Source organism: Coregonus lavaretus (assembly GCF_964263955.1).
Source record: "Coregonus lavaretus genome assembly, chromosome: 35".
In the NCBI taxonomy this organism is placed as follows: domain Eukaryota; kingdom Metazoa; phylum Chordata; class Actinopteri; order Salmoniformes; family Salmonidae; genus Coregonus; species Coregonus lavaretus.
Window position 1 is genome coordinate 8,891,785 of NC_140022.1, and position 27,806 is coordinate 8,919,590.

At 42.1% G+C, this 27,806-nt stretch overlaps 2 protein-coding genes across 3 annotated transcripts; both read right to left on the bottom strand.

The window, feature by feature from the left end:
• Nucleotides 1-11,408: 11,408 nt before the first annotated feature.
• LOC311109552 (uncharacterized protein) lies at nt 11,409-17,086 on the bottom strand (the record flags this gene model as incomplete). The annotated part of the gene is made up of 3 exons (XM_084152472.1): nt 16,823-17,086; nt 12,854-13,213; nt 11,409-11,515 (listed from the first exon to the last, which is right to left on the bottom strand). Exons 1-3 carry the CDS (start codon nt 17,013-17,015, stop codon nt 11,409-11,411), a joined length of 660 nt encoding a protein of 219 aa, XP_084008598.1. The 5' UTR covers nt 17,016-17,086.
• A 4,445-nt stretch (nt 17,087-21,531) lies between these two features.
• On the bottom strand, nt 21,532-27,277 carry LOC311109681 (uncharacterized protein; the record flags this gene model as incomplete). 2 transcript variants are annotated; one of them, XM_084152644.1, is made up of 3 exons in its annotated part: nt 21,532-22,448; nt 22,533-22,968; nt 27,085-27,277. In XM_084152644.1, 3 exons carry the CDS (start codon nt 27,275-27,277, stop codon nt 22,124-22,126), a joined length of 954 nt encoding a protein of 317 aa, XP_084008770.1. In that variant the 3' UTR covers nt 21,532-22,123. The 2 variants fall into 2 exon arrangements, with proteins under 2 accessions (XP_084008770.1, XP_084008769.1); XM_084152643.1 differs by having other exon boundaries at nt 21,532-22,968.
• Between the last annotated feature and the right edge of the window lie 529 nt (nt 27,278-27,806).

Here is a 27,806-nt window from a genome sequence, read left to right on the forward strand (position 1 = left end):
GAGGAGGAATGCTGCCTATGACCCCAAGAACACCATCCCCATCGTCAAACATGGAGGTGGAAACATTATGCTTTGGGGGTGTTTTTCTGCTAAGGGGACAGGACAACTTCACCGCATCAAAGGGACGATGGACGGGGCCATGTACCATCAAATCTTGGGTGAGAACCTCCTTCCCTCAGCCAGGGCATTGAAAATGGGTCGTGGATGGGTATTCCAGCATGACAATGACCCAAAACACACGGCCAAGGCAACAAAAGAGGGGCTCAAGAAGAAGCACATTAAGGTCCTGGAGTGGCCTAGCCAGTCTCCAGACCTTAATCCCATAGAAAATCTGTGGAGGGAGCTGAAGGTTCGAGTTGCCAAACGTCAGGCTCGAAACCTTAATGACTTGGAGAAGATCTGCAAAGAGGAGTGGGACAAAATCCCTCCTGAGATGTGTGCAAACCTGGGGGCCAACTACAAGAAACGTCTGACCTTAAAATGCAAATCAATTTCTAACATTTTTGACATGCGTTTTTCTGGATTTTGTTGTTGTTATTCTGTCTCTCACTGTTCAAATAAACCTACCATTAAAATGTTTGTTGTTATTCTGTCTCTCACTGTTCAAATAAACCTACCATTAAAATTATAGACTGATCATGTCTTTGTCAGTGGGCAAACGTACAAAATCAGCAGGGATCAAATACTTTTTCCCCCTCACTGTATATACTGTATTCAATTCTACTGTATTTTAGTCTGCCACTCCGACATTGCTCATCCTAATATTTATATATTCCTTATATATTCCATTCTTTTACTTTTAGATTGTGTATATTGTGTGTATTGTGGTGAATTGTTAGATATACTGCACTGTTGGAGCTAGAAACACAAGCATTTCGCTACACCCGCAATAACATCAGCTAAACATGTGTATGTGACAAATAACATTTGATTTGATTTGATTTGAAGAGAGCTGGCCAGACAGGCCAGACACAGCAGAGACTCTGATCCAACAGCCCAAATATGTCTTCAACTCTGACTAATGTTCCCTAATGGGGTTTACCTTATTTACAGTACACACAGCAGCGGCTAGCTGGACAGAGACATACAGCATATCCTGATAAAACAACGGTTTTAAAAAACGCACTGTGGCGTAGCCTAAACATTGCACAAGTCTGAGGTAAAGAGAAACGTTTACAGTAGATGTATGCGATCGTTCGTCATCGACTTTGGTGTCAGCAGTCAGCGCTAGCATGGCCTCCAAACAGACAGTCTGAGGGAAGTGAATTTAACAGTGGAGGTTATTGTGTTGACAGGAGAGGACTGGGGTTCTCGCTCAGTGAGGGATGTCTCCTGTAATGTACTGTAGGTATAGCCTGTGGGGAGCTCTGCACACACGTTCCTTTTGAGGGACAATAAATGTCATTCGTCATTCATTCAATGGACTGGGAGTCCAAATTGGATTGGAGGGTGGATTCTCTAATTTTAAGGTTAAAGAAATCTAAAGTGAATACGTAAATAGGAAAATCAGATGTCATTCCAATCTGAATTCTACAGGTAACCCAGTGTGCAACTGTGGGGTCAGTCATACCTCATCTGAGGTCACCAATGTACAGCTGATTAATTGCGTTACAACAGGTTACCAGAGTAGTCGGTTATAAAAAGTTACTACATGGCACATTGGGCAACAATGTAAAGCATTGCCTGTTCTATTTCAAGGTCATCTCAAAGTAAATGTTATCCAATTCTGAACTGTACAGATCACTTTTGCATCAAATAATGGTTTGTGTCATCACTAGGCATAATCATGTTTCCTCAACGGTACAATTATTTATGTTAAGCCTATCAGGGTTCTCTAGCCTGCTGGTCAGCAGCCAAATTTGCTGACCTAAACAGTTAGGACCTATCCTGGGAGGACAGTTGGCATAAGATGACATCAGCTGTCACTACTGATTATAAGGAAGGCATCTATACTACATTAGTAATGACAGTTATTATGACACAGTAATATACAGTACATTCGGAAAGTATTCAGACCCCTTGACTTTTTCCACATTTTGTTACGTTACAGCCTTATTCTAAAATTGATTAAACCAGTTTTCCCCCTCATCAATCTACACACATAATGACAAAGAGAAAACAGATTTCGAAATTTTTTGCAAATGAATTACAAATAAAAAACAGAAATACCTTATTTACATAAGTATTCAGGCCCTTTACTATGAGACTCAAAATTGAGCTCAGGTGCATCCTGTTTCCATTGATCATCCTTGAGATGTTTCTACAACTTGATTGGAGTCCACCTGTGGTAAATTCAATTGATTGGACATGATTTGGAAAGGCGCACACCTGTCTATATAAGGTCCCACAGTTGACAGTGCATGTCAGAGCAACAACCAAGCCATGAGGTCGAAGGAATTGTCCATAGCGCTCCGAGACAAGATTGTGTCGAGGCACAGATCTGAAGGGTACAAAAACATTTCTACAGCATTGAAGGTCCCCAAGAACACAGTGGCCTCCATCATTCTTAAATGGAAGAAGTTTGGAACCACCAAGACTCTTCCTAGAGCTGGCTGCCTGGCCAAGCTGAGCAATTGGGGGAGAAGGGCCTTGGTCAGGGAGGTGACCAAGAACCCGAAGGTCACTCTGACAGAGCTCTAGAGTTCCTCTGTGGAGATGGGAGAACCTTCCAGAAGGACAACCCTCTCTGCAGCACTCCACCAATCAGGCCTTTATGGTAGAGTGGCTAGACGGAAGCCACTCCTCAGTAAAAGGCACATGACAGCCCACTTGGAGTTTGTCAAAATGCACCTAAAGGACTCTCAGACCATGAGAAACAAGATTATCTGGTCAGATGAAACTAAGATTGAACTATTTGGCCTGAATGCCAAGCGTCACGTCTGGAGGAAACCTGGCACCATCCCTACTGTGAAGCATAAGGTTGGGAGCATCATGCTGTGGGGATGTTTTCAGTGGTAGGGACTGAGGGACTGGGGGACTAGTCAGGATCGAGGGAAAGATGAACGGAGCAAGTACTGAGAGATCCTTGATGGAAACCTGCTCCGTGGTGTTCAGGACCTCAGACTGGGGCGAAGGTTCACCTTCCAACAGGACAACAATCCTAAGCACACAGCCAAAACAACGCAGGAGTGGCTTCGGGACAAGTCTGAATGTCCTTGAGTGGCCCAGCCAGGAAATAGTTATTCAAACATTCAATTACTGAAGCAGTCCAGGTATTAATGGCAGGCTTGCTTATAGAATAGCTGCTATTTCCACACAAAGCAGAGCAGTGGGTAAAGCCTCTTGCAAACGGCTGCCAGTCCCCACGTAGCCAGACACTCTAATGGTGCCAGAGACTGAAATACTCGGCTACAGAACAACACCATAGCTTTTACACAAACAACACAACTACTGGTTCAGAAGACTGCGGAGGGGGAATCTATACATTCCAACTGAATGATCATTGGCCTATAATAACCTACAGTTGGCTATATGATATAGGCCTAAGGTTTCAAACAAAGGTGTCATATTTTATTACTGTATGAGATCTATGGTTTCAAAGCATTGAAATGCTTTTGAAATGTCACCAATGCACATATACGCATGGATATGCAACAGGTAGTGCTGTTATCAGCAAATAACTGAGTTGCATAGGCCTAATTCCTGGATCTGTCTATGGATATTCTGATCAGTGTCTACAACCTGAGGGGTCGGTTTAACAGCGATTTACTCCCTCCTCCTGCGAACACAGTGAGTCCGAACATAGCACCGGCAATCCCCGTGTGAGCCCGTGCGCTAAAGGCCACATAGCGCGCAACACAACACAGTTGCAATAAGCTACTTGACCAAACATTTATTTTCACTGTTTGGAAACGTATAACAATCCTCACATTTCTCGGGAATGAGTGCGTAAAAACACATGATTTGGTCTATGATGTTAATTTACCCTCTTGTTTTCATGTTGCGTGCTGGGCTTGGACTCCCCGGTGAGCGACGTCCTGCGGCTCAGCTCGTTCTGTTGCTGTGGTGACATGGTTTCCATCCAGGTAGAGTTTCGCGGGAAAAGGGGAGCTGCAACCGCGCTCTACAATCCCAAAGCTATCCAAAGACGAAGTAAAGAAATAAACTCCATAAAAGTCCTTATTCGTTAGAAGAATTCCACCCGCTCCTGTCGACACCTTGCTGTCCAACAAAAGTCATTTAATGTACGCACTGGATCTGTATACAGTATTCCGCCCGTCTTGGTGGAAAAGGAACGTTCAGTTCGAGTTGTCAGGTGTTGAAAACGAACTATCTAAGCCATGCTTAGAGTTATAGGTCCACTATACACGCGCCTCACCCAGGCTCTCCACACACTGAACCAAATTGGCTGTGCCACTTATTACACACGAGCTCGTGAGCCCTGTGTAGCTGGCGCCTCGGTGGCCCCTGGGTCCTACTGCAGACGGGGTCTGGGAGAGAAGAGTTAGTTATTTTTAGGGGGGGTGGAATGACCAGCTAACATTTCAATGAGAGTGGGACTATTTTACAAGCTTGATAAAAAAATAAAAATGTGCTTTTTGTATTCCTCCAAGACCTGTGAGAATGAGGTGAGCTTTGTAGTTTAGACTTGTTAGTGAAAAAGACAATTATTATTATCATGATGAGCATGAATTAGACATGATATACATTCATTAACAGGTGGTCACCATAATAGACAAGAGGGCACTGGGCTACCTCTGTCATAATAGGAGTAGGAGATAATAAAGGTAGAATAGGAGTAGGAGATAAGAAGTGGGACCCAAAACTTTGTAGAACTTGGAACTCTTTTTCAAAAAAAGAAAGAATGTAATACAATTAATTTTACTGCAGCATCAGACAGAAGTGGGGCACAAACTGGGCTAAAGTGAGAAGAACCAGGACAGTGTGTGCTCCCCAAACCAATCACAACCATAGCCCCGTTTAAAGTGGTTCAGAAAATCAGATGATTAGTTAAATGAGGGTGATAATGAAGTGCCTTGGGCTGTTGGGCAGAGACAGAACACAGAGAAAGTACTACATATAGTTGAAGTCGGAAGTTTACATACACTTAGGTTGGAGTCATTAAAACTCGTTTTTCAACCACTCCACAAATTTCTTTTTAACAAACTATAGTTTTGGCAAGTCGGTTAGGACATCTACTTTGTGTATGACACAAGTAATTTTTCCAACAATTGTTTACAGACAGATTATTTCACTTATAATTCACTGTATCACAATTCCAGTGGGTCAGAAGTTTACATACACTAAGTTGACTGTGCCTTTAAACAGCTTGGAAAATTCCAGAAAATGATGTCATGGCTTTAGAAGATTCTGATAGGCTAATTGACATAATTTGAGTCAATTGGAGGAGTACCTGTGGATGTATTTCAAGGCCTACCTTCAAACTCAGTGCCTCTTTCCTTGACATCATGGGAAAATCAAAATAAATCAGCCAAGACCTCAGAAAAAAAAATTGTAGACCTCCACAAGTCTGGTTCATCCTTGGGAGCAATTTCCAAACGCCTGAAGGTACCACATTCATCTGTACAAACAATAGTACGCAAGTATAAACACCATGGGACAATGCAGTCGTCATACCGCTCAGGAAGGCGACACGTTCTGTCTCCTAGAGATTAACGTACTTTGGTGTGAAAAGTGCAAATCAATCCCAGAACAACAGCAAAGGACCTTGTGAAGATGCTGGAGGAAACCGGTACAAAAGTATCTATATTCACAGTAAAACGAGTCCTATATCGACATAACCTGAAAGGCCGCTCAGCAAGGAAGAAGCCACTGCTCCAAAACTGCCATAAAAAAAGACAGACTACGGTTTGCAACTGCACATGGGGACAAAGATCGTACTTTTTGGAGAAATGTCCTCTGGTCTGATGAAACAAAAATAGAACTGTTTGGCCATAATGACCATCGTTATGTTTGGAGGAAAAAGGGGGTGGCGTGTAAGCCGAAGAACACCATCCCAAGTGTGAAGCACGGGGGTGGCAGCATCATGCTGTGGGGTGCTTTGCTGCAGGAGGGACTGGTGCACTTCACAAAATAGATGGCATCATGAGGAAGGAAAATTATGTGGATATATTGAAGCAACATCTCAAGACATCAGTCAGGAAATTAAAGCTTGGTCGCAAATGGGTCTTCCAAATGGACAATGACCCCAAGCATACTTCCAAAGTTGTGGCAAAATGGCTTAAGAACAACAAAGTCAAGGTATTGGAGTGGCCATCACAAAGCCTTGACCTCAATCCTATAGAACATTTGTGGGCAGAACTGAAAAAGCGTGTGCGAGCAAGGAGGCCTATAAACCTGACTCAGTTACACCAGCTCTGTCAGGAGGAATGGGCCAACATTCACCCAACTTATTGTGGGAAGCTTGTGGAAGGCTACCCGAAACGCTTGACCCAAGTTAAACAATTTAAAGGCAATGCTACCAAATACTAATTGAGTGTATGTAAACTTCTGACCCAGTGGGAATGTGATGAAAGAAATAAAAGCTTAAATAAATAATTCTCTCTACTATTATCCTACATTTCACATTCTTAAAATAAAGTGGTGATCCTAACTGACCTAAGACAGGGAATTTTTACTAGGATTAAATGTCAGGAATTGTGAAAAACTGAGTTTAAATGTATTTGGTTAATGTGTATGTAAACTTCCGACTTCAACTGTACATACCCTCATTATTGTCTCTTTGAAACTTCAACTTTCTCCTTTAACCTTGAGGGCCGGCTTCCTGGAACCTAATTAGTCCTGAATTAAAAATCTGGTTGAAATTGAAAAAAGAGAAAAAGTAACATCCCTCCTAACTTCTCTTGACATCCCCTCTTTTTCAGACACACACACACAGACACACAGTATGTTATTCCATTAGATAAAGGATTTGAGTGGCTTTCCGCCTGTGCTCTGTAGGGTTCCATTAGAAAGGAACGTCTAGTCTCCCCGCACAGCCAAAACACATGGAGAAGAGCCATCTGTAACACTACATTCCTTTCTTTCTCTCTCTCTCCCTCCCACTCTTTCTGTCCCTCCCTCTTTCCTTTTCACTTCTGCAAACACCCCTAGATTTCCCCGTCCGTCCCTCCACCTCTTTCTATCTTGGTCTCCCTTCATCTCCTCCTCCCTCTCTCCATGTTCATCATAGCACAGCGTCCCTCCCTCCAGTGGTTGGCCTGACCCTCGTCCCAGTGATTTAATCAGCTTCCCTAATGAGCCAATGTTCCAGACAGTAATGGGCAGAGGAGAGGAGTGTGTCCGTTTACTAAGCAAGGTCCTGAGGACATCACCTTTCCTCTTCAACCTGCAGCAACTAGCAACACAGGGTCACGTAGGCCATGACTGAAAACGACAATTGACTGAATACTACAAATGAAAAAAAGTTGCCTCCATTCCAATTACATTAAGTACTATAGTCCCATATCATATCCGCTCCTCCAAACAAATGCAATAGACATGATTAGAATTAATCTACAGTTACTCCTATCACTTGATGTTCCTTCCTGCCCTCTGTAGCCTGTATGAGCTGCAGACGTCAGAGGCAGGAGATATTTATTGGCAATAAATGAGAGACTGATGCGTGAGATAAATATTTATGAAGTGTGTGTGTTCTCTCTCTCTCTCTCTCTCTCTCTCTCTCTCTCTCTCTCTCTCTCTCTCTCTCTCCCTCCCTCCCTCCCTCCAAACACACACATCTGTTTATGGAAAGATTCCTCTGCTGTGTCAGCGCCGTCTAAAGGTAATGCATCATCTGAACAGATAATTTACCCAGTGAAGTTTTTGGACTTGGGGTCTGGGCCAGAGATGTGAGCTGAATGACTTAGGTTAGAGCTCTGTTCTGGTTCTGGTTTAAAGTGGGTTCATACAGATGTGATCAGATACGATCACATACAGTCTGTCCTTTGGTATCCGCTCTGTTTGTCCCGTGACAGCGATCGCCATCCTGATAGCTATAATCTAGAGGCCCACGTCTCTCTTTATAGCTGCCCAAGAATGGCCTGAAAAAGCTGGGGATACACTCCATCATAGTCGGAGTACCCTGAATCGACCAACAGACCATTGTTCTACTGACAGTATGCCTCCATTGCCACTAACACTGAAAGACTTTCAGATAAAACTGGGACATTGAATTGTCATCAAGATCATGTTTAAACAATGCATCCACAAAGGTTCATTCTCATCAGTACCAAGTATTTTTACTGCAACTTTTGATTATGTGGGTTGTATGTAACAATTGCAGTACTTTTAAAAGTCCTCTGAAGTGTTTTAGATAGGCCTACGTTATTCCTTTGTAATGTGTATCACGTCTGCTAGCTATATTTTTATTTCCCCTCCTAGTGATTGTATCTATGGTCTAATGTTTTCTGCTAGCAGGCCTATGCCATCTATTACTGTCTTTGACCCCTTTAAAAACTAGATGATAGACCTCAAGGGATTTTTATCCTACATATTTTCACTCTGAAAACTAGTCATAAAAGAGTCCTATACCCTCCAGCTCCTCTCTGTTTTCTTGACCCATTTCTCTCTGAAATTAATCTGCCATTTCCACCATTGGCACACGAACAATGCCGGCTTTCATGAATCTAATTTAAAACAATGTTTCAGGCCACAACTTAGGACTTTCAGAGTCCTTCCTTTGGGTTGTACTGGTGGGAGCCTGAGGAGCGATTATCGCTGCCTATGATAACAAACACACAGAGCCAGATCTGCCTGGAAACACAGGGAACAGAGTAAACTACCAGTTCTGACAAAAGTCGCCCATAAAAATGTCAAGCTGCCAGTACTAGTTCAAATTCAGTTCTTATTGATTGATAAATGACTGACGCTTATTGACCAAATAGGGCCAAATCAAAACACCCCACAGCTGGCCGAGGATTAGTTTAGAAGTGAGACCACCCATTTATTATCATCAGAAATATTTTTATTCTATTTTATGATTCATTGACTTTGTGGTTGATTCTTTATTTATTTTTTTGTAAGACGGGCACCAGAAACACTGTCCCCCTAATCCCACAGGCAAATATTTGGGTAAAAGAAAACCTGCTAGATATAAATTGTAGATTTTTGTGGATCTAGTAATATCTATCCGAATAAATCCCTACAACATTATTTTGCCACGTTTTATTAGATATGATGAGACCGTCGTCTTGGTGTTAGGTCAGCAGCAGTCCAAGTTTGCCATTACAGTGGAATTTCTGACAGTCACTACCACAGTGGCGATTTTAGCATGTAAATCTTGGTGGGCCCAAAAAAAAAATGTGACGCATGCCAGCAAAGCCACAACACAACACTAAACAATACATTAATTGCACTACAACAGTGACAAATGGTGCCCACAAACTGTTAGGGCCTACATAAAGCTGTCTCAACAGCAGAGTCCCAACACCTTACCACTGCTACACCTGGCTATCAGCAGAGCCTTGTCTTGCAGCGAAACAGTTCATTTAACCTAATTTACTGCCTTTAAAAAAAACATAGCTGATATGGCTGACTTGCTTAAACAAATGTGGTTTCTAATGACAATTGAGATGTACAAACTATGGCATAAGGGGACGACGAGCGGATAAGAGGCAATCCGTAATTTCGATTAAGAGATTAATGAGTGAGCTAGGACAGACGTAGTCAATAACTATTTGTACAGCGACAAAATTCAGAACATGGGCCGTTCTTACAGTGTTCTCCCTGTCCACCAAGTCAGAACCGTAGGATAAATAAAGGGGGCATATAAGCAGACAAGGAAAGCTCTTACAATATTCGATGATGACATTTCTCTAAAACAGGTTATAGTGTACCACTAAGTCAGAACAGTAGACAAAATTAAGAGGGGAAAATATTCCAAATTATTAGGGTGAGGCACATGGGCTACTAACATCTTACTACACAACATACACTTAGTATTACTTTCTTAGCTACAGTATACATATCTCCATGGCATATTACATCATTTATGCAGCAGCATACAATACATTTTTGGACTCACCTTGATGTGCTGTGCTCACTTGAACAGGAAGGTGGCGCGGTGGTCGTTCGTGGGCAAATTTAGTCATCAGTCTGTCATTCTCTGGATTTATGGTGCTTTCAAGACAACTGAGAACTCTGAAAAAAACCAAGGTTGAATCATGATGACGTCAGTGATCTCAGGTCGGAGTTGTAGAAAGAGGCCTGAGTTCCCGACTTGCAATTCCGAGTTGGATGACTGTTCAAAACGTATTTTCCCAGTCAGAGCTCGTTTTTTTCCGAGTTCCCAGTTCCCAGTTGAACTCACTGAAGTCAGATTTCCCAGTTCTGAGTTTACAGTTGTTTTGAGCGTGGCAGAAGTCATGCTGGATTGAAAGCATGGCCAATGTTGAATGTTTATCCTTTTAAGCTTGGAAAAGAGACCCTTAAAACCATACTTGGAACCACAAACCCACTCCACTGAATAGAAAGCTAGTGATTGCTTTGCAATGCTTGCAGTTTGCCACTAATCCCTTCCAAACCACTCATTGTTGAATTTGCGATTTTCTACTTGTTGTGTAATGTTTATGCCAAATGGCCGATGAGCACCGATACGTTTTATCTATAATTTCTCTTCATTATTTCTCTTCATATGACAAGGATTAAAAAGCATTTGCCAGTAGATTGTCGACTTGATTCATGATGATGACTGCTAGCTAAGATTTTGAAAGTATGATGTTGACATGATCAGTCCAATCAAAGCTACTGTAGATATAACGTGATTTGACGTAATTTTATCTGTGGCCAATGACCTTGAGCCTTCTTGGATGGGCACTTCTAATGTAACTCTATGGCAGCACCCAAGGGGCTTGAATTTTCGAGCTCTACCCTTAGATTTGGTGGTGACTAGTGTCCCCATGAGTGACAGAACACTGAGCCAATCAAGGCGCAACTAGAGAACATTACCAACCCTACGCTCCGTATTTTCCGCCGGCTGCCCCACCACCACAGAAAGCACTGAGCTAGGCTGAAACACCTGCATTTTGGAGCTGCCTTGTGTTTTTTAGCTAAAAAGGTGGGGCTCAAAACAGGTGGGGCTCCACCTGCCCTGAATGACGGGTCGCCACTGCATTACCATAGGAGGAATAACCACACCCCAAAAATCTGTTGACAGCACTGCAAGTAGAGAGCAGTATGCACAGAGAGCAGTATGCACAGGCAAAAAGGATCATTTTATGTATCCTACTATCATCTTCCTGATTTTTTACTCTAGTTAACAGAGAACCCTTCTCTCACAAAACAACGACCTGCAGAAGAGTTGCAAAGGAGTGGAAAGGGGAGGGGTCAAAGGAGTGGAAAGGGGAGGGTCACATTAGTGGAAAGGGGATGGGTCAAATACGTGGAAAGGGGAGGGGTCAGACTTATGACTACTGAGATGTACCCAAACACTCAGTTAAAGCTGGTCCTGCTTCTCACAACACTGTACCTCAGGGCCCTCTGGGGTCAGGCTCGGGGATGGGGGAAGGAGACACGGTTGTGGAGGGCACGGTCAGGTCAGTTGGAATGTTGAGGATCCTCCATGACGCTGGTGTTCCTTAGGAATGTGGCCTGTTAAACATCACACTGACCTACATTTAAACACACACAGTTATCACAGGAAGCCATTGTCAGTATAAGGTAGTGGTTCCCAAAGTCCTTTAAAGCCTGACCTTTACCCAACAAAGGTCTTATAAAATGTTTTTGTGACCTAATAATTAAACAAAGGCACCGGTTTACTTTCAGCCATGTCCCAGGAGACACCAGTCAGGAGGTAAAAGTTGACCCTTACAATTGACACAGGGTCTATATGCACAAAGCACCTCAGACTTTAGGAATGCTGTTCTAGGATAGGGTTAGGGTAGACGGCAGGGAATAGAGCTGATACAGGATGTATTAAACCTGCCTAATATCAACCATCACAGAAACAATGTTCAACAGAGCAAAAGTGAGGGTTTCACTATGACATCCATTGAAAAAATTACATCTTTAAAACAACGTTTATTTACTGTATTGCGTCAATACAGATATAATGGGCTACTTCAATATTCTAACATGCAGCCGTCAGTACAGATAGAAGCCCAAATATCCTGTATGTCATTGTTAAACAATTGAACAAGGACTCCTGTTGTTTAGAAATCCAAGTGTGTGCTCTGTGCTAAACACAGCGGTGAGGGCTTCCTGAAGCCAGCAGTGTCCTGGAGGGTCGGTCCCTGAAAGTGAGAGCTAGATTCAGCTAACAAATCTGATACTGACTGATGCTTTCCCCTCCACACACTACTCAATTAGTTTTTTTTGTCAAGTGCCAGAAAATAGAACATAACATTAATTTAAACATTGGATGTAACAAGAAATCCACAATGATAAAGTGTAATTTGTTGTTTTCACTTCAGATTCACTTCAGGCTGAAGCTTTTGCTGCACTCATTGCAGTGATATTGTGTGAGTACTCATATGCGACTTCAAGCTTCCTTTATTACTAAAGGATTTGTCACGTTCTTTGCACTGGTGAAGTTTCTCCCCTGTGTGAACGCTCTGATGACGTCTTAAATGGCTTAATGCCATGTACCTTTTACTGCATACAGGACAGCTATATGGTCTCTGTCCTGTATGAACTCTCATATGCAATGTCAATTCTATCTTCTGGTTGAAAGCTTTGCCACAGTTTTCACACTGAAAAGATCTCTCCCCTGTGTGTATCCTTGTATGTCTGTCCAAGTCACACTTCCGAATGAAACATTTGCCACAGTCTTTGCACTGAGAAGATTTCTGTCCTGTGTGTATTCTCATATGCTGTTTCAGGTTACTCATAACATTGAAACATCTGCCACATTGTTTGCACTGAAAAGGTTTCTCCCCAGTGTGTATCCTTGAATGGATGGTCAAGTGTCCTTTACGTGTGAAGCTGTTGCCACATTGTTTACACTGATATGTTTTCTCCACTGTAGCAGAGCAGTCTGGATGAACTGAGAGGGGCTGCTCACTGGTTGGTTCTGGTACTCTGTAGCCCTCTCCATCAGGTTCTGTTTTGATCTCTTCAGTTATGATGATAGGTAGAGTGCCCCGCTCTCCGTCATCCACAGTTTGGATTTGGTAAAGATGTGAGGGCTGAGGTGAGTCCTCCTGACTGAGTCTGAGCTCCTGATGTTCCTCTTTAATCTGTGTGGGTTCTGGGTCCTCCTGCCCCAGACTGGGGCTCCACTCCTGCTCACAGTTCTGCTGATCAGGGGGAACGGCTGGAGTGAGTAGCTGGAAGTCTGGAGGGAAAAAAATGTATTCAATCAATATTTTGACAATATTTTGATAGTAATTTTATTTGGAAGGCCTCTGTGCTAAAAGAACAGAGGATTTGTTGACTAGTCTACTACACTAGCTACAGCACGTGATTCAACAAAGCAAAGTTGTGTTCAGAGTGCGCTATCCCAATATTAGACTTGTCATTAATTACTTCATTAATTGGTAAGCCGAGGTCTAAGGGCATTTCATAGTGACTGCATTCAAGATAACTTATGGTCCGATGACTGCTAGCAGCATGTGTCCCACGTCCAAAGCTACAGAGCCTTCAGAAAGTATTCACACCCCTTGACTTTTTCCACATTTTGTTGTGTTACAGCCTGATTTTAAAATGGATTAACTTGAGATTGTGTCATTGGCCTACAAAGTGGAATTATGTTTTGAGAAATGCTCACAAATTAACTAAAAATGAAAAGCTGAAATGTCTTGAGTCAATAAGTATTCAACCCCTTTGTTATAGCAAGCCTAAATTAGTTCAGGAGTAAAAATTTGCTAAGCTGTCATATGGAATGTTTTAAAGATGGTCGGTCCTACTATGGATCATTTAGCTATTTTTATTTTTTCCATTAGGGATCAAAAAAATACAAAAATTAATTGATAAAATATAGATTTTGGCCTTTACTACTAAAGCCCATAGAAACACATTGAATAACAAATTGCAGAAACAGAATCACCGTTTGCGTCGCTGACCAGTGAACAAAAAAACTATTAAATCCAGTTTTTAGATGCTACCCCCCTCCCCAATCCAAAATCGACTTTGCACGCACACCCATCTGTTGTCAGCTAATGAGTCCCGCAAAACGGGCAGGGGTGCATTCAGCTAGACGGAATGTTTTGGAATGTTCAGATAGAAATAGGCTATGTAGAACAAAACATTGGCATCCATATTAGATTCTTATTTGGGCATCTAAAAGCTGGATTTAATAGTTTCTTGTTCACTGGTCGGCGATGCAAACAGCGATTCTCCAATCAGAACCGTCTACCGATTATGGATGTAGCTTGCCAAATAAATCAGATTGTGTTAGCAATTCTTGATATAAAGTCTGAAACAAAGCAGTGCAAACAATTTGAAGGTTTCCTTACAAGCCAGACTGTTGAATAAAATAACACTTTAATTTACTCTACCGGTTGTCTGTAATGTTAGTCCTTCAGTGGGTAAGAATTTGACACAATATCCACAGGAAAGTATTATTTACCAGACTTTTTAGAGCGCCGGTACTGCTGTTGAAATTCCTATCGTTATGCAACCAATAACTAGCCTGCTAATATTGTTGCAGTCGCTAAGTCTAGGTGATTTAGGCCTAGTTAACTGTGTCTGTAACCTGATTTAAGATGTGCGTCTATATGAGAAATCAGCGTATGCACCTAGGTGTTGATATTGACGAAACATAAATATGTACAAAAATGAAAAATACATAAGTGCATGCCCAAGGGCTCAAAGACAATGAAAGGCCTCACAGCTCTACCAGTTGGGACACTCCCTTACCATCACCTTAATTGGCAGCACCTGATGTGCTTATAAAGGCTTCCTGGCAGCACAGCACTTGGACATGGTTGGTGCTGCCATCTGGGGGATGGAGTGTGGAAGTGTATCCTGGTAGAGTGTGTTGCCGAACTGTGTGCTAACACTAAACCACCTACTCCATAAACCTAGCACCTGGAACATGCGGAAAACCATGTAAACACCTGCAAGATTTGGTTAGTATGCATGCATCACGTGCATGTACTATGTCTTGTGCACGTGCCTTTAGTCACGAGCAAGCAAATATTGATTGCAACACACAGAGACCCGTGTTTTGTAGTCGGTTTAATGATACTTTCCTGTGGATATTTTGTCTAAAATTTCAACCCACTGTAGGACCAACTGCTCGGGCACACTCGTGACTGACAGACAAGGGACGTTTTTTTCTTCTTCTATGTACAGTGCGTTCGGAAAGTATTCTGACCCCTTGACTTTTTTCACGTTTTGTTACGTTACAGCCTTATTCTAAACTGGATTGAATCGTTTTTTCCCCCAATCTACACACAATACCCCATAAGTATTCAGACCCTTTACTCAGTACTTTGTTGAAGCATCTTTGGCAGCGATTACAGCCTCGAGTCTTCTTGGGAGTTTCTCCCATTCTTCTCTGCAGATCCTCTCAAGCTCTGTCAGGTTGGAAGGGGAGCGTCGCTGCACAGATATTTTCAGGTCTCTCCAGAGATGTTCGATCGGGTTCAATTCCGGGCTCTGGCTGGACCACTCAAGGACATTCAGAGACTTGTCCCGAAGCCACTCCTGCGTTGTCTTGGCTGTGTGCTTAGGGTCGTTGTCCTGTTGGAAGGTGAACCTTCGCCCCAGTCTGAGGTCCTGAGCGCTCTGGAGCAGGTTTTCATCAAGGATCTCTCTGTACTTTGCTCCGTTCATTTTTCCCTCAATCCTGACTAGTCTCCCAGTCCCTGCCGCTGAAAAACATAATAATCATAATAATAATATGCCATTTAGCAGACGCTTTTATCGAAAGCGACTTACAGTCATGCGTGCATACATTTTTGTGTGTGGGTGGTCCCGGGGATCGAACCCACTACCTTGGCGTTACAAGCGCCGTGCTCTACCAGCTGAGCTACAGAGGACCACAGCATGATGCTGACACCACCATGCTTCACCGTAGGGATAGTGCCAGGTTTCCTCCAGACGTGACGCTTGGCATTCAGGCCAGAGAGTTCAATCTTGGTTTCATCAGACCAGAGAATCTTGTTTCTCATGGTCTGAGAGTCTTTAGGTGCCTTTTGGTCAACTCCAAGCGGGCTGTCATGTGCCTTTTACTGAGGAGTGGCTTCCGTCTGCCCACTCTCTTAGAATAAGGCTGTAACATAACAAAATGTGGAAAAAGTCAAGGGGTCTGAATACTTTCCGAATGCACTGTAAATGTCCGTGGCTAATCAGGACTAGGATGTAGTTAGCTTCGGACGCGGGACACATGGATCTACTACAGGTACAGTCATTGGACCATGAGTTCTCGATTGCAGTCGCTATGGAATGCCCTTCAGACCTTAGCCAGCATATCCAACCCGCTTGCTTACAGCTGCACTAGGGTCGGACAGGCTTCCTGTGTAGATTAAGACTCCGCAGAACCGGCACAAGATATGTCTCGGAAAATGTATCTCAATCCAGGGATGAGAAACGCATTGTACTCCGAATTGTCCCATTATCCCAACTGCTAAACCGAGAATATTGAACGACTGTTCAATCTTCTCTGTGTAACAGTTGGTATAATGGAACTATTCGGAGTAGAACTTGTAAAAGTTAGGATAATGGAAGAATTCGGAGTACAAAGCATTTCTCATCCCTCCATGGGGTCTTAATCTAGGCAGGAAGACTGTCCGACCCTAGTGCAGCTGTAAGCAAGCAGGTCGGATCTGCTGGCTATTTAGCCCTCATCTTATTAGTCAATTAAATAAATCATTAATCTGGAGGTATAATATTGGGCTAAGGGTGCGCATATCACAACTTGCCACATTAATTATCTAGTCTAGTAACTTTAAGTCTACAAGTCAAATCTCGTATCACAACTGTAGCTCGCTATACACACCAGCTCTGTGTAACTTTATCTCTGGTTTGATAACCATGTCCAACAGCCTCCGTAGACGCTCGTTCTCCTCTGCTGAACGGCTGATTTCTTCCTGATACTCTGCTATAGTCTTCTCCACGGCCCCGAATATCTCCACAGCAGCCGCCGACAAACGCTCGGTGACGAACACATTCAACAACTGTAGTTTTGACATATTGGCAATGGTTATGGAAGTCTAACTGACCGTTTTATCAAATAAATGTTGAAACTTCTCTGTCTGCTTCGGGCTAGCAGATCTACTCTAGAACATGTGTAAACAACAATGGACGGTGTGCAACTTTCACAACGCGATCGGTGAAATACAGACTGCATTTCAATAGCGCAACCTGCTGTCTTGGAGCATTTAATGGAAAAGCAGTTATTGGAACTACCCCCCCACACCAAATTGAGAAAATATTTGTTATTCTTCTTCTTCTTCTTCATTTCTAGCAGACTATACGCTGATTTGCTAGTTTAGATTTCTAACTGTTGTCAATCAGTATATTCTGTAACGAGACGTTTTTTTCATGTCTTTGCCTTGTCACTTAGTACCTTCTATTTAAACCATAATGTCCCAGGAGACACCAGTTGGGAGGAGGTCAAAGTTGACCCTAAACAGTAACACACGGTTAGTGCCAGGGGTTGTATTCACAAAGGCCTCGATTCTGGGGGTTACAATTCCAGGGCTTGAAAACAAAAGTGACGATGTACGCCAATGAGTAAAATGTCCTCTTAAATCCGCAATCTGGATCCCTTTACGGTCTCATTGAAGAACTAGATCACTTTTCTAGACTCTCTGGACTTCAACCCAATTATGATACCTTGTGTATTGGATCGTTAAAAGACACAAATGTTACATTACCTTATAGTTTACCTATAAAATGGTCTGATGGTGAAGTAGACATACTTGATATTCATATCAATTAACTTACCACAACAGATTTCAATAGAAAGTTAGCAAAAATAGACAAGATTCTGCAACCATGGAGAGGTATACCTGTCTATTTATGGACGAATCACATTGATTAACTCTAGTCCTATCATATTTTACTTACTTACTTATGGCGCTGCCTACTCCAGACAACATATATTTTTAAATTATATGAGCAAAACATATTTCACTTTTTTTGGAACGCTAAGACAGATCAAATTAAACGGCATTTCTCACCGTTCTACTGACGAATATTTTGCTCCTTTCTGCTAATACAGGAGTAATAAAAGCCTAGTGCACTAATTTGGTGAAAGAAAACAAATGCTGCACCAAATATAAATTGTGATTTTCAGGGAGTGCTGCAGCGCCTTCAGCACCCCTACTTCCCATGGCTATGCCTTTAAATATTAAAGCCTCTCACTAAAAGCTTCACTCATACATAAATTATACTAAAACCCGAACTGGTTCTCCAGAAGATTACTAAGAAAGGTTTGGCCTTTTTTATCTTTATACAGATTACAACTTCTCATTTTCGATTAATTGAAAATGAAACTTTGTTCAAAGTATCGCCCTTTCAGTTAAATGTAACTAAATGTAATCAAAAATGTAATCTACTTACTCTCCAAAAGTAATTATTTATCATGAGAGGGCCATAAACAATAACTAGTAATCCTGCACACTCCAAGAAAGGTTAAAATCTCACCATTCTGGTAAAAATAGTTATACATTTCTGAGGTGTAGTCACTTTTAAGGACACAAGCTCAAGTACACAGTAAAAATATGATAGAAAATATGAAAATATTAAATAATTCATATGATGTATTTCCTATTCAACAAAACTGTGAATAAGGCTTGAAATGACTTACAGTATGCTTTCTAAATATAGTATAATCAAACTATAAGATTTCACCTTCGTTATAACTGTAAAATACACATTTGTATGTTTAATGTTAGAGAAAATGTGCATATTTTCTAAAGGTCTCTCTTGATCAAAACGTTTGCCCTCGTCGCTGTGAATGTCTCACAGAGCTATACCTTGGCTTCCTGGACTTGTTAGGAACTCGCATATCATCTCATGAATCGTATCTGTCTATGACAAACATTTATATATGAAACAAATATATGAATTATTTTAGAATAATGGCTATAAATCGATCTCTGAATGCGCTATAGTGATGAAACCACTATTTCCTGCTGGGCTATGGTATAAGGATTGCAGGCATGTGCTTTGTCAGTGGCTGTGATGTAGGGTTCGGCCAGGAGTTGATGGACAGTCGGAAGTGCAAATGAAATGGTAGGAGGGACATCCTAGCTTCACGTGGTTTTTATGTTCCCATTCTACATCACAGGCTCAGACAATATACTAATGTGTCCGTGGGAACCAGGGCTATCGCTCAATGCAAGCCATTTTGATCTACAGTGTCCACAGATCGATGTATACCTGAAAATGTCGGTCGGAACCAGTACCAGAACCACGCAGGTCCCCTAAACAAGCGACTTTACATCTAAGAGGTTTTAAACAAGCTATACAAAGCTGGTTACAATTTCAATTTTATCTTCCAGAAAATACACTTAGTGGGTCGCTCCGGAACTGCGACCTCCTCCTGTAACAGCAAAATAGCTGCTACAGGATTGTCGTTGTACTGATTCCATGGCACATGGTGTATGAACTGATACAAAAACAACGCATTATTCAACACTTCAAGTTTTTTAATTATTATACAAAATTCTTGCTACCAAACATAATGTTATATATAAAAAGCCTTCGGAAAGTATTCAGACCCCTTGACTTTTTCCACATTTTGTTACGTTACAGCCTTATTCTAAAATGGATTAAATATATCTCAGCAATCTACACACAATACCCCATAATGACAAAGCAAAAAAATATAATCTGTAACATTGAAGGTCCCCAAGAACACAGTGGCCTCCATCATTCTTAAATGGAAGAAGTGTGTAACCACTAAGACTCTTCCCAGAGCTGGCCGCCCGGCCAAACTGAGCAATCGGGGAAAAGGGCCTTGGTCACTTTGACAGAGCACTAGAGTTCCTCTGTGGAGATGTGCCTCCCGAGTGGATCCCGAGTGCATCGCAGTGCTAGCTGTGCCACTAGAGATCCTGATTCGAATCCAGGCTCTGTCGTAGCCGGCCGCGACCGGGAGACCCATGGGGCGGCGCACAATTGGCTCAGCGTCGTCCAGGGTAGGGGAGGGAATGACCGGCAGGGATGTAGCTCAGTTGGTTGAGCATGGCGTTTGCAACAACAAAGGATTTAAGAAACAAACTTTCAAACTAAAGGTAATTTCTTGGCAGGGAAAAAACACATTTGAATGAATGTGGATTTTGACACTCTTATGTAGGTGTCATAACCAGCCATAAAATAACACAATATGTCACAACAGGTGTAAATATATGGGTCATGGCAGTGTTAAGACAATATTATGGACAGGTTACGACAAGTTATGTCAGCTGTTATGACACTAGATGTAAAGTAAAGTGTTACCAAAAAAATACTAATTTGGAAAGTATTCTGACCCCTTGACTTTTTCCCAAAAAAATTACGTTACAGCCTTTTTCTAAAATGGATTTAAAAAATAATAATTCTCAGCAATCTACACACAATACCTCATTATGACAAAGCGAAAACAGGTTTTTAGAATTCTTTGCAAATGTATAAAAAAATAAAAAACTGGAAATACCTTACTTACATAAGTATTCAGACCCTTTGCTATGAGACTTGAAATTGAGCTCAGGTGCATCCTGTTTCCATTCATCATCCTTGAGATGTTTCTACAACTTGATTGGAGTCCACCTGTGGTAAATTCAATTGATTGGACATGATTTGGAAAGACACACACCTGTCTATATAAGGTCCCACACTTGACAGTGCATGTCAGAGCAAAAACCAAGCCACAAGGTCAAAGGAAGTGTCCGTAGAGCACCGAGACAGGATTGTGTCGAGGCACAGATCTGGGGAAGGGTACCAAAAAATGTCTGCTCCATTGAAGGTCCCCAAGAACACAGTGGCCTCCATCATTCTTAAATGGAAGAAGTTTGGAACCGTCAAGACTCTTCCTAGAGCTGGCTGCCTGGCCAAACTGAGCAATCGGGGGAGGAGGACCTTGGTCAGGGAGGTGACCAAGAACCCGATGGTCACTCTGAAAGAGCTCTACAGTTCCTCTGTGGAGATGGGAGAACCTTCCAGAAGAACAACCATCTCTGCAGCACTCCACCAATCAGGCCTTTATGGTAAAGTGGCCAGATGGAAGCCACTCCTCAGTAAAAGGCACATGATAGCCCGCTTGGAGTTTGCCAAAAGGCAACTAAAGACTCTCAGACCATGAGAAACAAAATTGTCTGGCAGCATTCCTATGGTGAAGCATGTTGGTGGCAGCATCATGCTGTGGGGATGTTTTCAGCGGCAGAGACTGGGAGACTAGTAAGGATCGAGGCAAAGATGAATGGAGCAAAGTACAGAGAGATCGTTGATGAAAACCTGCTCCAGAGCGCTCAGGACCTAAGACTGGGGCGAAGGTTCACCTTTCAACAGGACAACGACCCTAAGCACACAGCCAAGACAACACAGGAGTACCTGAATGTCTCTGAATATCCTTGAGTGGCCTAGCCAGAGCCCGGACTTGAACCCGATCAAACATCTCTGGAGAGAACTGACAATAGCTGTGCAGCAAATCTCCCCATCCAACCTGACAGAGCTTGAGACTATCTGCAGAGAGGAATGGGAGAAATTCCCTAAATACAGGTGTGCCAAGCTTGTAGCGTCATACCCAAGACGACTCGAGGCTGTAATCGCTGCCAAAGGTGCTTCAACAAAGTACTGAGTAAAGGGTCTGAATACTTATGTAAATGTGATATTTCAGTTATTAATTTTTTATACATTTGCTAACATTTCAAAAAAACTGTTTCTGCTTTGTCATTATGTGGTATTGTGTGTAGATTGATGAGGGAACATTAAAACAAAATCAATTTTAGAATAAGGCTGTAATATAACAAAATGTAAAAAGTCAAGGGGTCTGAATACTTTCCGAATGCACTGTAGGTCCCTGAAAGTGAAAGCTAGATTAATTTTACCAATCTGATACTGACTGATGTTTTTCACTCCACACACAACTCAATTTGTTTTGTTGTCAAGTGCCAGAAAATAGAACATAACATTTATTTACAAGTTGGATGTGAGAAGAAATCCACAATGATATAAAAGTATCATGTTGTTTTCACTTTCACTTCAGGTGGAAGCTTTTGCTGTACTCACTGCAGTAATATCATGTATGCCCTTTAGTGTGACTGCTCAAATGTCATGTAAGGCTATGTTTATAACTAAAACATCTGCCACATTATTTGCACTGGTAAGATTTCTCCCCTGTGTGAACACACTGATGAAGTCTTAAATAGCTCAATGTGATGTAACTTTTCCTGCATACAGGACACCTATATTGTTTCTCCCCTGTATGAGCTGTCATATGCGATGTCAATTCTATCTTCTGGTTGAAGGATTTGTCACATTGTTTGCACTGATAGGGTCTCTCCCCTGTGTGTATCCTTGAATGGCTGGTCAAGTTGCTCTTATGGTTAAACATTTTGCCACATTGTTTGCACTGATAGGGATTCTCTCCTGTGTGTGTCCTTGAATGGATGGTCAAGTTGCTCTTCTGGTTAAACCTTTTGCCACATTGTTTGCACAGAAAAGGTTTCTCTCCTGTGTGTGTCCTTGAATGGATGGTCAAGTTGCTCTTCTGGTTAAACCTTTTGCCACATTGTTTGCACAGAAAAGGTTTCTCTCCTGTGTGTATCTTTAAATGCAAGGTCAAGTTTCCCTTACGTGTAAAGCTTTTGCCACATTGTTTACACCAATATGGTTTTTCCACTGTAGCAGAGAAGTCTGGATGAACTGAGAGGGGCTGATCACTGGTTGGTTCTGGTACTTTGTAGCCCTCTCCATCAGGTTCTGTTTTGATCTCTTCAGTTATGATGATAGGTAGAGTGCCCCGCTTTCCGTCATCCACAGTTTGGTTTTGGTAAAGATGTGAGGGCTGAGGTGAGTCCTCCTGACTGAGTCTGAGCTCCTGTTGTTCCTCTTTAATCTGTGTGGGTTCTGGGTCCTCCTGCCCCAGACTGGGGCTCCACTCCTGCTCACAGTTCTGCTGCTCAGGGGGAACAGTGGGAGTGAGTAGCTGGAAGTCTGGAGGGAAAAAAATACATTCAATCAATATTGACTTATTATCGTAATAAGAAATCTGTACTTCTACTTGGAAGGCCTGTCTGTGCTAAAAAAAAACAAGACGATGTTGTCTAGTCTACACTGGTGGGAAGCATGAACATGAGCTCCCTGAATTCCCTGTAAGGGTGAAGGAGGCTGAGATTGCCAGGATAAGCTGTCCAGTGTCTCTTATGCCGAGGCAGCGAAAAGAGTGAAAGAAAGTGCTAGTGGGTCGCTTGCCATGGTGGAGACACCATAGTCTAGTGCTGTGGGTGCCGTTCTCCAGGTGCAGGATCCAGATACCCTCGTCGTGAAAAAGGGGGACTTTGCATTTATCGACTGCCGGAGTGGATAAGAACTCAAGAAAGATCGATATCATCATATCTGCAGCTGAACACTTCTTGGGATTGAAGGATGTCATGGGCGAGGGGCTGCACAGAGTATTGGCTGGAGCAGTTCCGTCCTGTCAGGTCCCCAGTAGGGTTCTGAGTGCATTTTTTTTTTTTTAATTTTTTGTTCCTTATTTTTAAATGTTTATTTTTGGGGGGTCCCTCCAACTGGTAATTACTAGTGGGAAATTCATCTATCATTCCTGATCTCCCATTTATCCCACATGCTGAACTCTGACGTCACACATTAAGGAAAGTATCTCAATATTGGCATTTTTGGCCGGTAAATGCAACAACAAAACATTATTTATAAAAAAGCAATCTATGAATATGGTTTTTGAACACAATAATTTGTTTGTGAGCATGATAGCTGTACTTTTAGTTTATGGTTGAAGCAGCTTGTTTGCCATTAGCCAATCGGCGTTTCTCAACTATTTCAAAGCATGTGAATGCATCCAACTCGTATTTACCACTTCACATCTAGTAATTACCACCTTCCCACTTGGTTATGAATGAAGCATCTACACCAGAGACAGTATAGAAACCGAGACTCCTCATTGGCTCACATTTTCTGGTTGGCGCATAAGTAGACTAACCTCATTTATAACCGTTGCAAAATTTCACACTAAATATCCGCGTGCGCCATTTCTGAAATGATTGCGCACATACAAAAATATTTAGATTGATCAACTTGGCACACGCCATACATACGCATGTTACTGTTATAAATCAGACCTGTCCTGAACGTGAACGAGCATTAAAACTCAGCCTGAAAAACGCCCATCATTCACCTTGTATGGTGACAATAACGCCCTTATTTGCTGTATACTTTAAAAGTATTTGAATTAGGCTGAGGCAATTTTCTAAAGGAAATAGCAATAGCGAACTTGATCAAATGTCTTTGGAGGTGATGGCAGAATGTTCAACTTTTGCAGTGACATTTGCTGTAGGCCTAGGCTGACAGACAAAAAGTTTATGAAAGACAACAATTGCAAATTGCTGTGGACCTGTAAACAGATCATTTGAATTTAATAGGGCCTAATGTTTTGCATTGACTTTTTCTCAAACCTATGCTGCACTGCCCACGAATTCTGAAACATTGTCTACTTACAGTGGTAGCCATATACATCAATGCAAAATATCAACTGTCTGTTCACTTGTTAAATTCTACTTTATGTTATAAACCACACTTCCTCTCTGATGTATAGAGCAAAATACCTGAAATAATAGCCTATCTAATAGGCCCAGTGAAACGAGAGATAGACATGGTAATTTGTTGGAGGCTATGGCTACTTCGTGAATATGAACCCATCATGGCCAGAAAAGGTGAAGAATTTATTTTACAATGGTTATGAAAAGGTATGTGTATAAAGCCAATATTGTCTACTGAAGAACTGAGAAATTACAGTATTCAGACGTAAGCTACAGAAGGAACCTACACCTTAATAACCTGCGCTCCGGATCGGATGGCATACTGCAAAATACTTGAAATACTGTAGCTTATCTATTGACTGCTGTGAAGTGGGTCCAACTAAACGAGAAATGGGACGAATGGTATCCTTGTTGTAGGCCTATAGGCTACCTCATGAGTATGAAACCATCGCAAAAAGGTGAGGAATTTATTATGCAATGAAATAAATAATAGCCTAGGAAATATACCCATTTCTAATTATTTAAAAATTCAAAGAAACTAAATAGACTTTCTCTCCTCACTAATGGAAAATGATTGCATCTTGTTATTAACCGGTTTATTGTTATGAATAAGCGTGTCCATCATATGCCCCTTTTGCACAAAATACTAATCTACTTGCAATGCAATACTTCAACCACTAGAAAGTGTGTGTACGCATGGTCTAAAGCAGGGTTCTTCAATTCCGGTCCTGGAGGGCCGAAACACCTCTGTTTTTCATCCTCTCCTTCTAATCAGGGGCTAATTCAGACCTGGGACACCAGGTGAGTGCAATTAACTACCAGGTAGAAATAAAAAACAGAAGTGTTTCGGCCCTCCAGGACCGGAATTGAAGAACACTGGTCTAAAGTTTGCGGGAAGGTGAGCTCATTTTCACGTCAACATCAGTTTTTATAAATGCCTAATTTTATGTGAAAACTAGTGCACGCATGTTTTGTGGTATATTTTGCAAGTACCCGCAGTTTATAAATGAGGCCCCAGATCCAGCTGCTATCGCATTGGTGACTATGAAAGAACCATAGGATCTGACCGAATCTGACAGACAAAAAGGTTATGAAAGACAACAATTGCAAATTGCTGTGGACCTGTAAACATATCGTTTGAATTTAATAGGGCCTGTTTTGCATGGACTTTTTCTCAAACCTATGCTGCACTGCCCACGAATTCTGAAAGTGTCTACTTACAGTGGTAGCCATATACTTCAATGCAAAAGATCAACTGTCTGTTCAGCTGATATCGCATTGGTGACTATGAGACAGCCATAGGATGTGACTGAATATTACTGATTTTCCCCAAACACAGTAACTGGAGTAAATGTGGGGCGATATAAGAAGCCGAAAGTATTCTGAGCCCAAATTGAAGTTTTTCCAAAATTAGTAGAAAAACAACTGTTCGAGGTCTGTGCTAGTTCTTAAAAGCGCCTGTGGCAGTTCTTAGGCCTGGGTTGCGTTCAGTACATAACGTAAAATAATGTTAAATTGAACGGAAACCATGCTGAACGTAATAGAACGTTCAATTGAACGGAAAAGGTTGGGTTGTGGGTTCAAAATGCACCGCTGCCCTTTAAATACGTTACTTATTGCTTCAAGCCACACCCCGGCATCCCCACCGAACAGAACAAACATATCTCAAAGTCTGTTCAAGAACGTAAAAGACAAACCGTTCCGCAAACTTTCAAACGAACCGCTAGGCGGTATTGCCTGATACATACGGGTGTGACCATGAGGGGATTCCATGCATGCTCCTGGTGAAACGGGTTTTACGTTGATTGCATTCAATTTGGAACCGGGCTGCCTCCCGGGCGTGAGCCACGTGTCCCATTCTGGCCGATGAGCAAAGTCGCCTCAAAACAAAACGGATGTAGGTTAAGCACGTGGAGTAATGAGTAGGATTGACATGCATAAGTGATTGCTTTGGATAAAAACGTTTTATCTGCCTTCCCAATGAAAACTAGTTTGAAAATTCGAACATATATGTTATGGAGAAGAGATGTTGTATGTTTCTGAATTATGCACCATGCTCCATTGTTGACAATATGACCGAGTAGCGCAGATTACCATGAGATTTTAGTAGGGCGTGCCTCACTCACCGGCCCGGGCTACCGGTTCAACCGAATCCCCTCAGTCTGAAATCGCAAAAAGTCCTGCATCACTGTGGTAACTGCCCTCTGAGCCACCATAATTCAACTAGTCGTTCCGTTTCCATTTAATTCAACGTTGCACCCCTTTCTGTCGTACTGAACCCAACCCTGGTCTACACTACAGCACGTGATTCAAAAAAGCAATGTTGGCAAACCAGGGGTGTATTCATTACACCGATTCTGTTGCAAAACGTTTCTTAAACGGAAGCAAACGGAACGATACGGGAAGGGACCTACCGGAATTTGTTCAAATGTACTAATGATTACTCCTCTGAGTTGCGTTCAGGGAGCGAATAGCAAAACGTGCCTCATACATTGTCTAGCAACATTATTCTACAAGTAAAATATTGTTACAACTCTAACGTTAACTCGCTACAGACCTGTTCTGTGTAACTTTATATCTTGTTTAATAACCATGTCCATCTCCCTCCGTAGACGATCGTTCTCCTCTGCTGAACGGAATATTTCTTCCTGATACTCTGCTATGGTCTTCTCTACGGCCTCGAATATCTCCGCAGCAGTCGCCGACAAACGTTCCGTGACGAACACATTCAGCAACTGTAGTTTGGACATATTGGCGAGGGCAATGAAATCTAGCTGTTTGTTTTATCAAAAAAATGTTGAAACGTCTACCTGCTTCAGCCTAGCGGGTTTACGGTACCTGGTAGATACCTTTGTAACAACAACGTCACGTGCTGTGTTTTCACCAACCGTGGACAGTGTAAAAGAGGCTGCATTACATTAGCGCCACCTGACGTCTTGGAGCACGTCAAACATTGTCAAACCATGTCAGGAGGCCGTCAATTAACTGGGAGAAGTTTAAAATTGATTGGCCTCCAGGCAAGCAACAAGAGCCATGTCGTCTACATATTTGAGTGAGGTCATTGTTTTTGCATGCCATTTCATTTGTGTATACGGAGAACAGGCGTGTGTGCTCTGTGGTAGATACAGTGGTGAGGGCTTCCTGAAGCCAGCAGTGTCCTGGAGGGGAGGTCCCTGAAAGTGAGAGCTAGATTCAGTTTATCAATCTGATAATGACTGATGCTTTCCCATCCACAAATGACACAATTTGTTCTGTTATCAATTTCCAGAAAACAGAATG